At 53.6% G+C, this 12,843-nt stretch overlaps 7 protein-coding genes across 7 annotated transcripts; 4 read left to right on the top strand and 3 right to left on the bottom strand.

The window, feature by feature from the left end:
- Positions 1–37: 37 nt before the first annotated feature.
- Positions 38–2,189, bottom strand: BDZ99DRAFT_435675 (putative xenobiotic compound monooxygenase, DszA family). Its single transcript, XM_033717493.1, has 3 exons — positions 673–2,189; positions 445–625; positions 38–396 (listed from the first exon to the last, which is right to left on the bottom strand). Exons 1-3 carry the CDS (start codon positions 1,731–1,733, stop codon positions 157–159), a joined length of 1,482 nt encoding a protein of 493 aa, XP_033582336.1. The 5' UTR covers positions 1,734–2,189; the 3' UTR covers positions 38–156.
- On the top strand, positions 1,847–2,493 carry BDZ99DRAFT_194759 (uncharacterized protein). The gene has a single exon (XM_033713193.1). The coding sequence runs from the start codon at positions 1,959–1,961 to the stop codon at positions 2,337–2,339; it is 381 nt and encodes a 126-aa protein (XP_033582337.1). The 5' UTR covers positions 1,847–1,958; the 3' UTR covers positions 2,340–2,493.
- Positions 2,399–5,148, top strand: BDZ99DRAFT_409246 (urea active transporter). The gene is made up of 8 exons (XM_033716538.1): positions 2,399–2,749; positions 2,797–2,860; positions 2,912–2,969; positions 3,023–3,309; positions 3,359–3,851; positions 3,900–4,214; positions 4,271–4,771; positions 4,826–5,148. The coding sequence occupies exons 1-8, from the start codon at positions 2,647–2,649 to the stop codon at positions 5,039–5,041; spliced, it is 2,037 nt and encodes a 678-aa protein (XP_033582338.1). The 5' UTR covers positions 2,399–2,646; the 3' UTR covers positions 5,042–5,148.
- Positions 5,149–5,469: 321 nt separating this feature from the next.
- Positions 5,470–6,285, top strand: BDZ99DRAFT_567228 (uncharacterized protein; the record flags this gene model as incomplete). Its single annotated transcript, XM_033727664.1, has 1 exon — positions 5,470–6,285. Exon 1 carries the CDS (start codon positions 5,539–5,541, stop codon positions 6,283–6,285), a length of 747 nt encoding a protein of 248 aa, XP_033582339.1. The 5' UTR covers positions 5,470–5,538.
- A 1,174-nt stretch (positions 6,286–7,459) lies between these two features.
- BDZ99DRAFT_343170 (GroES-like protein) lies at positions 7,460–8,788 on the top strand (the record flags this gene model as incomplete). Its single annotated transcript, XM_033714400.1, has 2 exons — positions 7,460–7,614; positions 7,735–8,788. Coding segments are annotated over 2 exons (1,209 nt in total), but the record flags the coding sequence as incomplete, so codon positions are not given.
- Positions 8,789–8,923: 135 nt separating this feature from the next.
- On the bottom strand, positions 8,924–10,646 carry BDZ99DRAFT_485707 (uncharacterized protein; the record flags this gene model as incomplete). Its single annotated transcript, XM_033722728.1, has 4 exons — positions 8,924–9,229; positions 9,281–9,432; positions 9,482–10,434; positions 10,489–10,646. 4 exons carry the CDS (start codon positions 10,644–10,646, stop codon positions 8,924–8,926), a joined length of 1,569 nt encoding a protein of 522 aa, XP_033582341.1.
- Positions 10,647–10,912: 266 nt separating this feature from the next.
- BDZ99DRAFT_495152 (uncharacterized protein) lies at positions 10,913–12,340 on the bottom strand. Its single transcript, XM_033723354.1, has 2 exons — positions 12,130–12,340; positions 10,913–12,030 (listed from the first exon to the last, which is right to left on the bottom strand). The coding sequence occupies exons 1-2, from the start codon at positions 12,314–12,316 to the stop codon at positions 11,231–11,233; spliced, it is 987 nt and encodes a 328-aa protein (XP_033582342.1). The 5' UTR covers positions 12,317–12,340; the 3' UTR covers positions 10,913–11,230.
- Between the last annotated feature and the right edge of the window lie 503 nt (positions 12,341–12,843).

The raw sequence follows: 12,843 nt of genomic DNA on the forward strand, positions 1-12,843 counted from the left end.
ATCCATCTCCATCGGTTTTCCATCAAACACCGACTTGCTTCATCCGATTCATCAAGAAAAGACTACTTATTATATCCGATTGGACGTAAGAACCTGTTGATACCGAGATACACCTCTGAAACGAAATTCCGATCTTCCTTTCACTGTGGCAAATGTTCACTCGGGAACAGTCGTCTCAGGGATTTGATGGTCCTTGGCCTCAACACCCGCTTTCCATCGATATTTGGAGCCCGAATGCTCCGGTAGAAGACCACTTTGACCAGGGATCCTATAGATATTCTCTCGGTATGTTCCACCAGGGACTGCATAGTCATCCCAGAACTCCCCACGGGCCCGCAGCTCAGGCAGAAGAAGTTCGGCCACATCGATAAAGCTTTGCGGCTTGATGGCATATGCCTATGGATACTGTTAGTACACGTCTGTTGCCCCTTCGAAGTTACTTACGATGTTGAAACCATCCACGTCTGCTTCGCGGACCCATCTTTCAAACTCATCTGCAACTTGCGCCGGAGTTCCTATGACAGTAGCTCCCAGCCCGCCGACAGTTATGTGTTTTGCCACTGTATGCTTTGTCCACTTCTTGATACCAGGAGCAGCTTTGGACCAAGCCTCTACAGCAGACCTACTCAAGAATTAGCCTCGCCGCGAGACCAATGGCGGATGTCTACTTACCGAATAGCATTGCTCTCAACATTGCGGAGCTCTTCGTCGTCGCCGTATTTCGCAAGATCAACACCAGTCCAGCCTCCAAATAGTGTCAGAGCTCCCTCGATAGAGCCGTACTTCGAATAGTCCTCGAACTTAGCAGCTGCTTCTTCTTCGGTTCGGCCAATGACTGGGCAGATCAACGCCAGAAACTTGACGTTCTGAGGATCTCTGCCAAACTCCTTGGCAAGCTCTCGGATCTCTGCAACGTTCTTTGCTATCACTGAAGGACTGTGGCCGGCCACGAAGATTGCCTCGGCGTGTCGTGCTGCAAAGGTTTTCCCGGCTTTCGAAGTTCCAGCCTGGAGCAAGACAGGTGTTCGTTGAGGACTGGGCTGACAGATATGCGGGCCGGGTACTTGATAGTACTTTCCTTTGTGGTTGATCTCCCTGATACGATCAGGGTAGGAATAGATTCCCTTCTTCCTGTCCAAAACCACGGCATCATCTCTCCAAGACGACTCCCAGAGCTTGTACATGACTTGCAGGTATTCATCGGCCATAGCGTATCGCTCGTCGTGGGCAGGCTGTTCTGAGTTCGTGAGATTCCGAGCCGCCGAGTCCAAGTACCCGGTCACGATGTTCCAGCCAAGTCTTCCTTTCGTGAGGTGATCAACAGTGGAGAGTCGCCTGGCGAGATGGTACGGTTGCTCATACGTGGTAGCCACCGTAACACCAAAGCCTATACTCTTGGTTACTGCTGCCATCGCCGAAAGAACTGCCAGAGGCTCGTTTGTAGGCCATTGCGCGCCTGATCGAATTGCGTGTTCGAGGTTTCGAGGGCCATCGTACACGTCGTAGCCTCCAAGGACATCAGCAATGAATATCCCATGGATCTTTGCAGCCTCCAATGTTCTCGCCAGCTCGACCCAGTGCTCTACGTCGTTAAACTCGGACGAATGGTCATCGGGGTGCTGCCACAGTCCGGGTGACTGATGCCCGCTGCACATCATTACGAAGGCATTGAGAATCAAGCTCTTCTTCTTCGACGCGCCATTCGATCTATCGGGGATTTCGGTTGAAGCCATTTTCGCAACGTATTACTGAAGGCTTTCGACTTTCGGGAGGGTTCCTCTTTGACTTGGTTTATCGATAAAGAATCGAGCACATTACGTGGGGTCCGGGGAAGCAATGACGCTCCAGGCGGCCTAGCATATGCACAAACAACAAGCTTTGTTTTGCTCCGAAGATGGAGAATCTCACGAAAAATCGCACCATCACATGCTTTCTCCGTGGGAGAGTTGAGTTGGCCAATGACTGAAGCACGCATCGATGGATGGGTGCCAAGCCGGTCTCTTTGTGGACCATGGCGTGCTTCGGCGATCTGTTTGGCAATTCTAACCCAACATCGCATCACCCTCACCACCATGGGGTCTTATCAATTGCATCCACAAAACAACACCTTAGGAAATAGATCGTTGTCTCGTCGACGCCGCTCCATCATTTCAAGCCCTCTTATTTACCGCCGTCCATTTAAGCTTAATACGTTTTTTCACTGCATAATCACCTCATCCCTGCTCATCACCACTGATGCTGCTTTTTCTCATCGTGAAACCCTATTTGAGATACCCATTCAAGCCTTATTCGGGCCCAAGGCCCTGGAGCCCGAACCATTCCCGTCGTCGAGGGTCTAGATCTTCAGATACCGCGAACATGGCCTCGGAGAGAGCAAAGGCCTGGGCGTTGATCGGGCGTACTCCATCTACAGGGCCCCGTGGCATGTCCGAACCTTGTACACGCTATCAGCCTGATAGTGGAACGAGGCTACATGAGGTGCTTGGGAATTTTCTGATCGGCAGCAAAGGTCCCGAAAGAGCGGATATATATCTTACTTCCGACCCCACCCCATCATTTACCTCCACGTCTCGAGCATTCGCCAGACACTTTCAACGCGTTCCTATCCCCTCGTGATTTTGGCTGCACTGTATCACGATCACGAACATGCTAGACACTCGCGATGAAGCCGTGGTTGCGGTTCCCCCTCCACTGTCCCAGGCCGTTGGGTACATCGTGGTCGTAGTCATAGGGCTTGTGATTGCTTTTAGTAAGACAATCGTTGTTCGAGAACCGCAGAATGCTGACGCTTTCTAGCCATGGTCTTTGTCACGCGTATATTGAAGCGTACTGTAGGCGAAGATAATGAGAAGACGGAAATGTACGTTAACTTCTGAATTTTTGATTAAGCTCTTGCTAATAGTACCTTTAGGTTCATGACGGCCAATCGTAGTGTGAAGACAGGCTTGACGGCTTCTGCTGTAGTCTCTGTGCGTTTATACGTTCTACCGGTCTTTAGTGTTTTATTCTAATTATTCGCTAGTCATGGCTTTGGAGTACCGCTATGTTGGGGTCCTCACTCGTCGGATACGTCAATGGTGTTGCTGGTCCATTCTGGTTCGCAGCCGGATGCAGCCCCATGATCGTTTTCTTCGCAGTGCTAGGGATATCCTGCAAAAGAAAGATTCCAGAAGCTCATACCCTTTTGGAAATTGTGCGGATACGTTATGGAAAAACCGCTCATGTCGTCTTCATGTTTCTATGCTTAGTAAATAACCTATTCGCCTGCGCTAATATGCTGCTCGGAGCTTCTGCTGCTATCACAGCCATGTAAGTTGAGTAGGCTCACTTAGGGCCAACTCCCCGCTAAACTCCCCAGGACTGGTATGCATATCATTGCGGCAACGTTCCTCCTTCCAGTCGGAGTCGCGCTATACACCTTCGTCGGCGGAATCAAAGCCACTTTCCTGACAGATTACATACACACCTTTACTATTCTCATCATTCTATGCTATTTCTCAATCAAAGCCTTCACATTGGAGGAGGTCGGATCCCTTGACAATCTGTACAACCTTGTCAAGGCTGCCGGAGAACGCCATCCAGTCAGTGGCAACGAGCATGGCTCGTACCTGACCATGACCTCGAAGGGAGGAATCCTTTTCGGCATCCTCCACATCTGTGCCAATTTCGGTTTGGTTATCATGGACACGAGCTTCTTCATTAAAGCGTTCTCTGCGTCACCCAAGGCTGTGGTTCCTGGCTATGTCATTGGAGGTATTGCTTACTTCGCGATTCCATGGGGTATTGGTACTTTGGCGAGCTCTGTTGTGTTAGGGCTGGAGAATAACCCAATATTTCCAACATACCCACGAGTAAGTGAAGGCCGCACCATCTATAATTCACCAAGTAACACCTTCCAGGCCATCAGCAGCACCGAAATCAGTAACGGTCTTGTGCTGCCATACTTCGCGATCACAATCGCAGGCAAAGGGGGAGCTGCCGCAATTCTCATCGTCACATTCATGGCCGTTACCTCGACACTATCTGCCCAAGTCATCGCCGTAAGCTCGATCATTAGCTTCGATATATACAGGACGTATATCAACCCCAAGGCCAGCGACAAGGATGTTATTCGCTGGTCCCACTTTGGCGTCGTGTTCTTCGCCCTTTTTGCGTCAGGCTTCTCTACGATGCTGCACTATGTCGGCGTCGATCTAGGCTGGACACTATACATGGTACCTAACAAAAATCCTCGTCCCCTAGGGGTGTATCTATGCTGACATTATAATAGCTTGGAGTTATCACCTGCCCAGGCATCTTCCCAACCACCTTCACCATTCTCTGGCGGCGACAAAGCCGCTGGGCCGCCATCCTTTCTCCACTTCTGGGCATGGCCACCGGCTTCGCCGTCTGGCTCGGCTCTGCATACGCCCTTTACGGTAGCGTCACGATCGCGACCACTGGCCAAGTTCTCCCCTGCGTGTACGGCACTGTCGCTTCGGCCGCCTCGCCAATCCCGTACTCTCTCTTCATCACGCTTCTGAAACCAGAGTACTTCGACTGGGCCGATTTCCGCAAAGAGCGCCTCGCATTCGTCATCGATCACACATCCTCTACTTCAGCCGCCGACGCCGCTCTTGAAGAGGAGCTGGAGGCTCAGCACGTGAGCTCGCAGCCGCATCTCAAGCGCTGGGGTCGCATTGCGGCGATTTGGGCGGTGGCGACGTTCTTGGGGCATTGGGTTCTTTGGCCGCTGCCGATGTATGCGTCCAAGTATATTTTTGGGCAGAAGGTATGTTTCCCGTCAATACTTTGCGACATGTTAGATACTAACCATGCGTTGTAGTTTTATGCCGCTTGGGTCGTGATCTCTCTCATCTGGCTCTGGGGCACCTTGTTTATTGCAGGATTCTATCCTATTATCGATGGGCGGCAACAATTGGCCGATGTGTTCCGTGCAGTCTTGAGCGGCAGGGGAAAGAGGCAAAACTCGGGCAGTTCGAGCGATGTGGATAGTGGTGTGGAGGTTGTAGGAGACGACAAAAGGGCGCAGAAGTCCTAGATGAGAAAGGCTATTCGGTATATCGCAACATAGTTACTAGAGGGAATCTGGTATAGACCGATCTATAGATCTTATTTTGGTGGCCGCTAGACTACGTTCACTACAGGTAGAAATAGCCGTCACACCGTTCGGATGAATGCAGACCGTGCTCACAGGGTCCAAAGATTGGTTTTGAGGCGAAAGCTCCACCTTTTCCTCACCCAATCAACCATCACATTTCTTATATTAACGAAGAGGAGACTAACTCAGGTACTGAGGCTCGATGGTCACAAACCACCAGCCTTATAGCCCTTTAGATAGGTTTCTTTCCCTAAACTCCGATTAGCGTTGCTTTTTCTCGGTTTTCTACCAATGACGACATCGCCAAAGCTCACGACAAAAACTTCAGAAAATACCATCATCGCAAAGCATATCTCACCTCCAGAACACCTCTATTATTTCTTCGATCTCTCTTCAACTTAAAGCTCTACATCATAAACCCCAACTCCTCCAAGAAAATGCCCAAAAAACTCATCCACCTCGTCCGCCACGGCGCCGGCGAGCACGACGAAACCCACGACTACACAATCCACGACCCCCTCCTCACCGACCACGGCGCCTCCCAAGCCAGCGCACTGCGCGACCTCCTCACAACCCACGGCGTGTTCCCCTCGCTCGAGCTCGCCACCTCCTCGCCCCTGCGCCGCTGCATCCAGACCTCGCTCATCGCGTTCCAACCCTACCTCACATCCCACCCCTCTCTCCTTCTGCTCCCCCGCGCCCAAGAGTCCTCCGCCGAGCCCTCCAACACGGGCTCCTCGGTCCCCGCCATCCGCGCCTTCTTCCACGGCCAGCCCGTCGCGCTCGACTTCTCCATGTGCGAGCGGTACCCCGCGTTCAACTCCAAGACCGGGCTCTTCGCGCCCATGGGCCCGGCGCTGGAGGAGCGCGCGAAGGAGCTGCGGGCGTGGCTGAGGGCGCGCGAGGAGCGCGTGGTTGCGGTGGCGGCGCATGGGAACTTCTTGCATCATTTGACGGGCATGATTGATGCGGGGGGGAAGCAGGCGGGGGGTGATTGGGGGAATGCGGAGTGGAGGGTGTATGAGTTTGTGGAGGCGGAGGTGGAGGGGAATGGGGTTGCGGATGAGGAAGATAAGATTAGGGAGACGGAGTGGAGTTGGAGGAGGAGGCGGGCCGAGGGGCCGAGTTTGGTTGCTGGTGGTGATGGAGAGGGGGGTGTGGAAGGGGTGGAGAGGGGATGGTGATGGGGTTGAACGGTTGCGAGTCCCTGAAACATTTTCTTCCAGCCACGGCTTTCGGTTCACGGACGGTCTTCAGAAAGACATCGTCACATACCTCGTAATCCTCATGCTCGCACTCAACCTGGCCTTGGCTTCTATCAGCTGAAATGGGCCGAGCACACACCCTGGCTCCAAAGTGCCATCCGTGGTGCTCGCTGGAACGTGGCGACGTCCGTTTCTATGCTCTCCATCACCCTTTACCTCGTCGGCGTCGAGATGTTGAAGCGGTTTGAAAGAAAGAAAAGGTGAATGACCAGAGGCTGGGCCCATATGTCTGGGCCTCTGCGTTATACATACCATCCTAGGATCTCTGGAGGACTTGCGTAATATCTCTCCAAGGTGTTCATGATTCCTCAGCGTCGTCCAGTTCCCTCTACCCAGATCTAATCACATGACATTCACGTGACCATACCAAAGAATGGACCCCTAGGCTTTCAATAAGCCCTCGAAAATACTCCGATATCGCAAACAAAGAACCTTTTCTAACCTAGCAGCCCCTTCGCACCCATCACCCCGAACGATCTCCACGAATATTCGTGCTTCTGCCCCCCATTACGTGCCCACAGGGATATCAAACGCGATATTCGCCAATGCACGTGCCGAGCCAACCACCCACCTCCCCACCCGGCATGCTCGAACAAAGTATCCCTAGATAAGCCACGCCCCTGTGCGATTACATAGGCAGCCTTTGCGTGATTACGCCGAACAGCGCTACCGGAGGGGTACATTCATCGGCGGGCCGGAGATACGTCAGGGCGCGCGATTCTTCATAATCACGACATGGGATCTGATCTACTTCGATAGTTTGGTTCTAGTCTTTGCAAGATTCCTCTAGTTTTCTTATTCTTTTTTCTTCCCTTCTGATGGCGGCTGTTAAAGATCGAGAAGTATGACCACGACCCCGTTCTTTGATATAACTTCCGACGGTCTCGACGAGCACTCGATCATGGGCGTTTGGAGCTGGATACGGCCATTGCAATCGAAAACGGGATCGAAAGCTGGCGAGACTTCTTCGAAGCAACACAGCCCAAAGCCAGCGGGCGCGATGACGAGGGAGCGGCATGATTCGAAGGTTCGAGGCTCGGACACCGACCTTGCGGACGGACTTGAGAAGACGAGCATATCGTCTCCGGAACCAGAACTCCCCTCGTCACAAACGATTCTCCTCCTCAACGAAGTCAAGACGCCGTATACCCTGACTCCAGACTACCCGATCCCAGTGCCTCAGAACGACGACGAGATATTGATAAGAACGCAAGTCATTGGCCTGAACCCAATTGATTGGAAAGCACCGTACGTACACAATCCCAGATTACTCAACGTCTCCCGTCGTTCTTGCAAAACACCAAAATTCAATATACCGCTTCTGAATCTTAACTCCTGACTAAATTTCAATCTCTAAACCCTCCACAGCGACTACAACTTCGGCATCCCCTCCCTCCCGCACATCTGCGGCCGCGACGCCGTCGGCATCGTCGTCCGCGCCCCCAAAACCACTACCACCACCCCCTCCCGGCCCCCCTCCCGCATAAAAGTCGGCGACACCGTCATCGCCACCTCGACCGACTACCGCAACACGTCCAAATCCACCTTCCAGTCCTACATCCTCGCCTCGCTCTCCAACACGGCCCTGCTGCCGCCCTCCATCCCGCCCACCACGGGCGCCGCCCTCGGCGTCGCCTACGTGGCCGCCGTGCTCTCGCTGGGCATCTGCCTCGGCATCGACTTCTCCGCGCTGCCGCTCGCCAGCGCCGCCGCCAACGCCGCGGGCCCGCACCTGCTCGCGATCGTGGCCAAGATCCCCGACGCGAAGCTGCCAGCCGACGTGATCGCCGAGTGCCGCAAGGCGCAGCAAGAAGACGGCGAGCACCAGTTCGCGTACGTGGAGCGGCAGCGCGGCGAGGTGGGCAAGGGCGACTGGATCGCGGTGTGGGGGTCGTCGACGACGGGGTTCCTGATCTCGCAGCTGGCGAAGCTGGCGGGGCTGCGGGTGCTGTTGGTCGTGGATCTGCATAAGCATGGTGCAAGGCTGCAGAGCCATGGCGCGGATATGCTGGTGGATGCACATGATCCGGGCAGGGCGGTGGCGGTGATGAGGGGCGTGGCGGGGGGGAGGTTGAGGTTTGGGGTGGATACGGTGGGGAAGGAGACGGCGGAGTATTTGGCAGATGCGCTGGCGGATGAGGAGGGTAAGGAGGGGAAGGGGAAGGAGGAGAGGCATCTCGTGGGTTTGACGGGGCTGCCGAAGGAGAGGAGGCCTGGGGTCGTGCATCATACTGTGCCGATCAAGCTGTTTCATGAGGTTCCGGAGGTCGGGGAGGGGCTGATGAAGTGGTTGGAGGTGCTGCTTGCGGAGCGGCTGCTCAAGCCGCCGGAGATAGAGGTGGTGGAGGGGGGGTTGGAGAGTGTGAATGGGGCGTTGGATCGCATGAGGAGAGGGGAGATTTCGGGGAAGAGGATGGTTGTGAAGTTCCCAGAGGAGTCGTAGGCATGCTTTGCTGATTGGAAAATAGAGGTTCTTGCATTCTCGGTATTTAGTAATCCTAGACGGGTTGAGGAGACCCCAACCTTCAAGCCAAGATTAGCATCTTGGAACCTGGACTCATGAGGTTCGAGTAACTACGGGCGGAAGTCGGACCTTCCCCTGCATCAATCGCCAGATCCATAGACCCAGGACTAGGGCCACGTTGAGGCAACTGAACACCAACGAGCCGCCGAAGATGATGGAGTAGAATTTCCATGCTTCAGTCTGCGACATCTTTACCACGGTGACTACGATGGCCCATGGAAGCATCCAAAGAAAGTTGGAGCCCAGTGACTGGTAGAGATACCATCTTGGCACTGTAGCCAGCAAAATTGCAGCGAGCTGGTAGTCGATGGCGTAGAAAATGTAGCACCAGTCGATATTCTGCGGCGTTGTTAGCATCCTAAAGATTTACCCGAAGGTTGATATACATACACGCCACATCGTCCTCGTAATTCGAGCTACTTCGTCGGAATTTGAGAGGTAATACGCGAATTCTTTCATTCCCCAAAACGACAGAAATAAGCAGAGCGGTACTTCGACGGCGATCGAGAGGAGAGTGGAGACGATGGCTGGGCGAATGATTGCTAGAGAGCGTTAGGACGTGCAGATTCCAACTCCAAGGTCTCGACTTACTCTTTACGTCTTTCCATGTCGCCGCAGGTTTACGCTCACCAGCCTCCTTCTGCTTTCGCCAATGTCCCCATCGATGCCCAATGAAGGTCAAGGTCGAATTCTGCAACGCCTGCACTGGCACCATGATAAGTCCCCATCGGATTGTATTGAATACTCCCCAAGCGGTAGCATAATCTTGCCCAAGTCCGATGATGGTGCTGACGATCCATAGATAGAGCGCATTTCGAATAGCCGACTCGGTGAAGGTGTACATGGCAGGTCGTGCGAGCACAATCAGGGCCTTGATGTTTGGACGCACTCGTTCCTCCGACTCTTCATGCTGGCGTTGGATCCTAGTGGCGAGGTAGATGAAGTAACCAAGACCTACCAGAGCGGAAGTCATGTCGCAGGCTAGGCGAATGCCGGCTTGCATGAGGATGGTAGGCTTGAAGGATCCAACGTGGAAGTTGGAAATGATGAGGAAGTCCAATACGATATTGCAGACCACGCCGATCAAGCTGATGACGAAAGGCACATCTGGTTTGTCCAGCGCTCGTGTGCACGAGGAGACGGCGACTTGGATAGCGGAAGAGAGCGCAACTGGTGCTGAGACGCGGACGTAGTTCAAGGACGATTGCCGGACTTCTCTGGGAACGAACGACGCAGCGAAGGACTCTGCAGCCGCTACGAAGACAATCGACATGATGAGGCCCATGAGGGTTTGGAAGACGACGAGGGTGTACGACAAGCTGATCCGGGATCGTAAAGAGCGATTGTCTTCATCGCCGATGATGAGCCACGCTGTTCGTGGAAGGCCTTCGTTCAGAACCTCTGCGACGGTCGAAATGTACGTGTACACATCGGTAGTGACGACATGGCTAGCATCAAGGTTTGCGACCCAGAGTTTGCTAAGAGTTGAATACAGCGCCGGCAATAAGGCTGCGGCGAGATTCCATCCCAGCGAACCCCAGTATCTATCACAGTCAGCGATGGGCTGACGCCCGTGACATGATGAAGCGGATACTTACGTCTTGCGGCTCTGGTGCAACAGTCGATGCCGTTCGTCTGATTCGCTGTCGGTTTCCGCATCTTCGTCCCCATCAACGCGGCTATCCGAGACAACTGGTTCCGAATCCTTGCCCGGCAACATGCTGTACCAGTATCGCGAATTCCGTAGCCTTTTCATGTTGAGCTTCTGGGCTTCAGTGGTTTATATCTCAAAACTGTCTGCCCACTGCGAGAGCGGGGTTTGATAAGCCCGGTTGCAAGCGATGTACTGTTTGTGTAACCACAAGCGATGATGTAGTTGGCTGGCCGTTGCAAACGACCGAATGATCGTGTATTTGCTTTTGAAGTTGTCTGTACCTCAACGAATGAGGAGTAGCGAGAGCCTTGGCGTTAGTAACAGGAAATGCAATTGCAATCGAATGACGCAGGTGAGTGAGGTAGTTGCTAGCAAGTATATTACGCTTTGATATCGCTTTCAATACGAATTCATTACCAGCATCCCCCATGATTTCTGCCATGTCTGGATTCACGTCGGCCTGCTCTCTTCCTTGAAATAACACTTAGGCCAGATGAGCGTGAAGAGCTATTTGATATTGTCCTCGGTAGACATTGTTGTCAGACAGACCTGCAGCTTGATCCGCATGCCATGGAAATGGGGACCGCGACTCTGAATGCACACAGGCTGTTTGTTTGCAGCAGCCGCCATTGGAAACCTATGGAGGCCATGGAAATGTGAAGATCACCCTGAGCAAAACGTCCTCCTCACTCATCCATTTGCCATGCGTACTCCATCTTTGCCACATCCCCCTTGCGATTCCTCGCCTTGAACCACTGCCCCTCAAACCCATTTGCTCGATCCACCCCATCCCACCTATGGCCAGGCCTGATTCCATACCGATTCGGGGGCGCCGCACCTTTATACAGCGGTCTTCCGGTCCTGCTCTTGCCACTCTTCTTGCTCTTCACGAATCCAGCCGCAGGGTCATTCCACCGATCCTGCTCCTTCAGCTCATCATTCAACTCCACATCATCTATGCCCCTCGACAACTTCATATACTTCGCATCCTGCAAGTCTTTCTTCCGCTTCTCGGCGTCCAGCCGCTGTACGTCGCCCTTCGCGGCCTTCTCTGCCTCTAGTTTATCCTTTTCCGCTTTCTCGGCCGCCCGTCGCGCCTCCGCTCGCTTCATCGCCACATTTATGATCCGCCCGGACGCGTCACGGTATATCGTCTCTCCGGCTCCTATAGCGCCTGTCTCGCGCGCCACGTCGGCGGCTTTCGCTCTGTCCTCTTCTTGGCGCTTTTTCATGGCGGCCGCGACCTGCGCGGCTGTTTGTAGCCCAGCATGCGCGCCATTCTCCATCTTCAGGATGTTCTCTGTATCCAGCATCTCCGGGGCCTCGTCCTCGGCGGCTTCAGCGGCGGTCCGTGAGTCCGCTGCAGCGGCGATTATGGCGTCCGCGGCGGCGGCATTGTCGCGAGCAATTTGAGATTTCGTGGAAGGGGCAGCGGCGCCGACGGTTTTCCAGGTAGCGGAAGGTGTTGAGCTTATGGTGCTGCCGACTGTGGTAATTGTAGTTAGTACTAGTCGCACATTATCCTAGAGCTTTGGGGGATAAGTGCTGGGCAAGATAAACAGGAAAAGAGAGAGAGTATACATACCAATCACGGGTGCCTCATCATCGCTTTGGTCGGCCCTTTTCTTCTCATTCCAGCCTGTGATGTCGTCGTCCGCAATAATGAGACCATTTTCGTCATGCTTGCCACCTTTGCGCTTGCGCTTCTTGCTCTTCTTGGCGGGCGCGTCGGCGGTGAGGTAGTTCTTTGCGAGGTAGTCAGCGAGAGACATGATTGTGAGGAGTGGTGTTGATAATGAACGTTGCAAAGTGGTAGGTTCCGCCGAGATTCGAGATCTTGGCAAACCGTTAGAAGAGTGGCACGTGACTATTTAGATTACCTCACGCCCGCTTCAACTTCCATTCATCACCTCGATTTCACAGATCGCTTCCCTGCAACTCACGAACTGTCATATCAGTGAACATGACTCGGCAGGTAAACGTGATTTAGCAGGTAAACGTGATTCATCAGGGGAATGTAATTCAGCAGGTGAACGTGATTTATCAAGTAAACGCGATTTAGCAGGTAAACATAGCTCCCCTCAATCTCCCCAGGTATATATTTCCAAAAATTCCTTGGCTCCCTCATAGCGCCATCGGTGCCCGTCCGGGGGCACCACGTAAGTCGCCCCGATGGCTGGGTTGGAATCCAGCCTCTGGTGTAACACGACCTCCACACGACAAAGATGTAGTGCAGGGCTCGGCCCGACGAACTTTTGCTCCGTGATTCTTCTTTTTGGGGACCCCGTCGACAAGCCGG

This window comes from Mytilinidion resinicola (genome assembly GCF_010093595.1).
Source record: "Mytilinidion resinicola strain CBS 304.34 unplaced genomic scaffold BDZ99scaffold_3, whole genome shotgun sequence".
NCBI classification, from domain to species: Eukaryota; Fungi; Ascomycota; class Dothideomycetes; order Mytilinidiales; family Mytilinidiaceae; genus Mytilinidion; species Mytilinidion resinicola.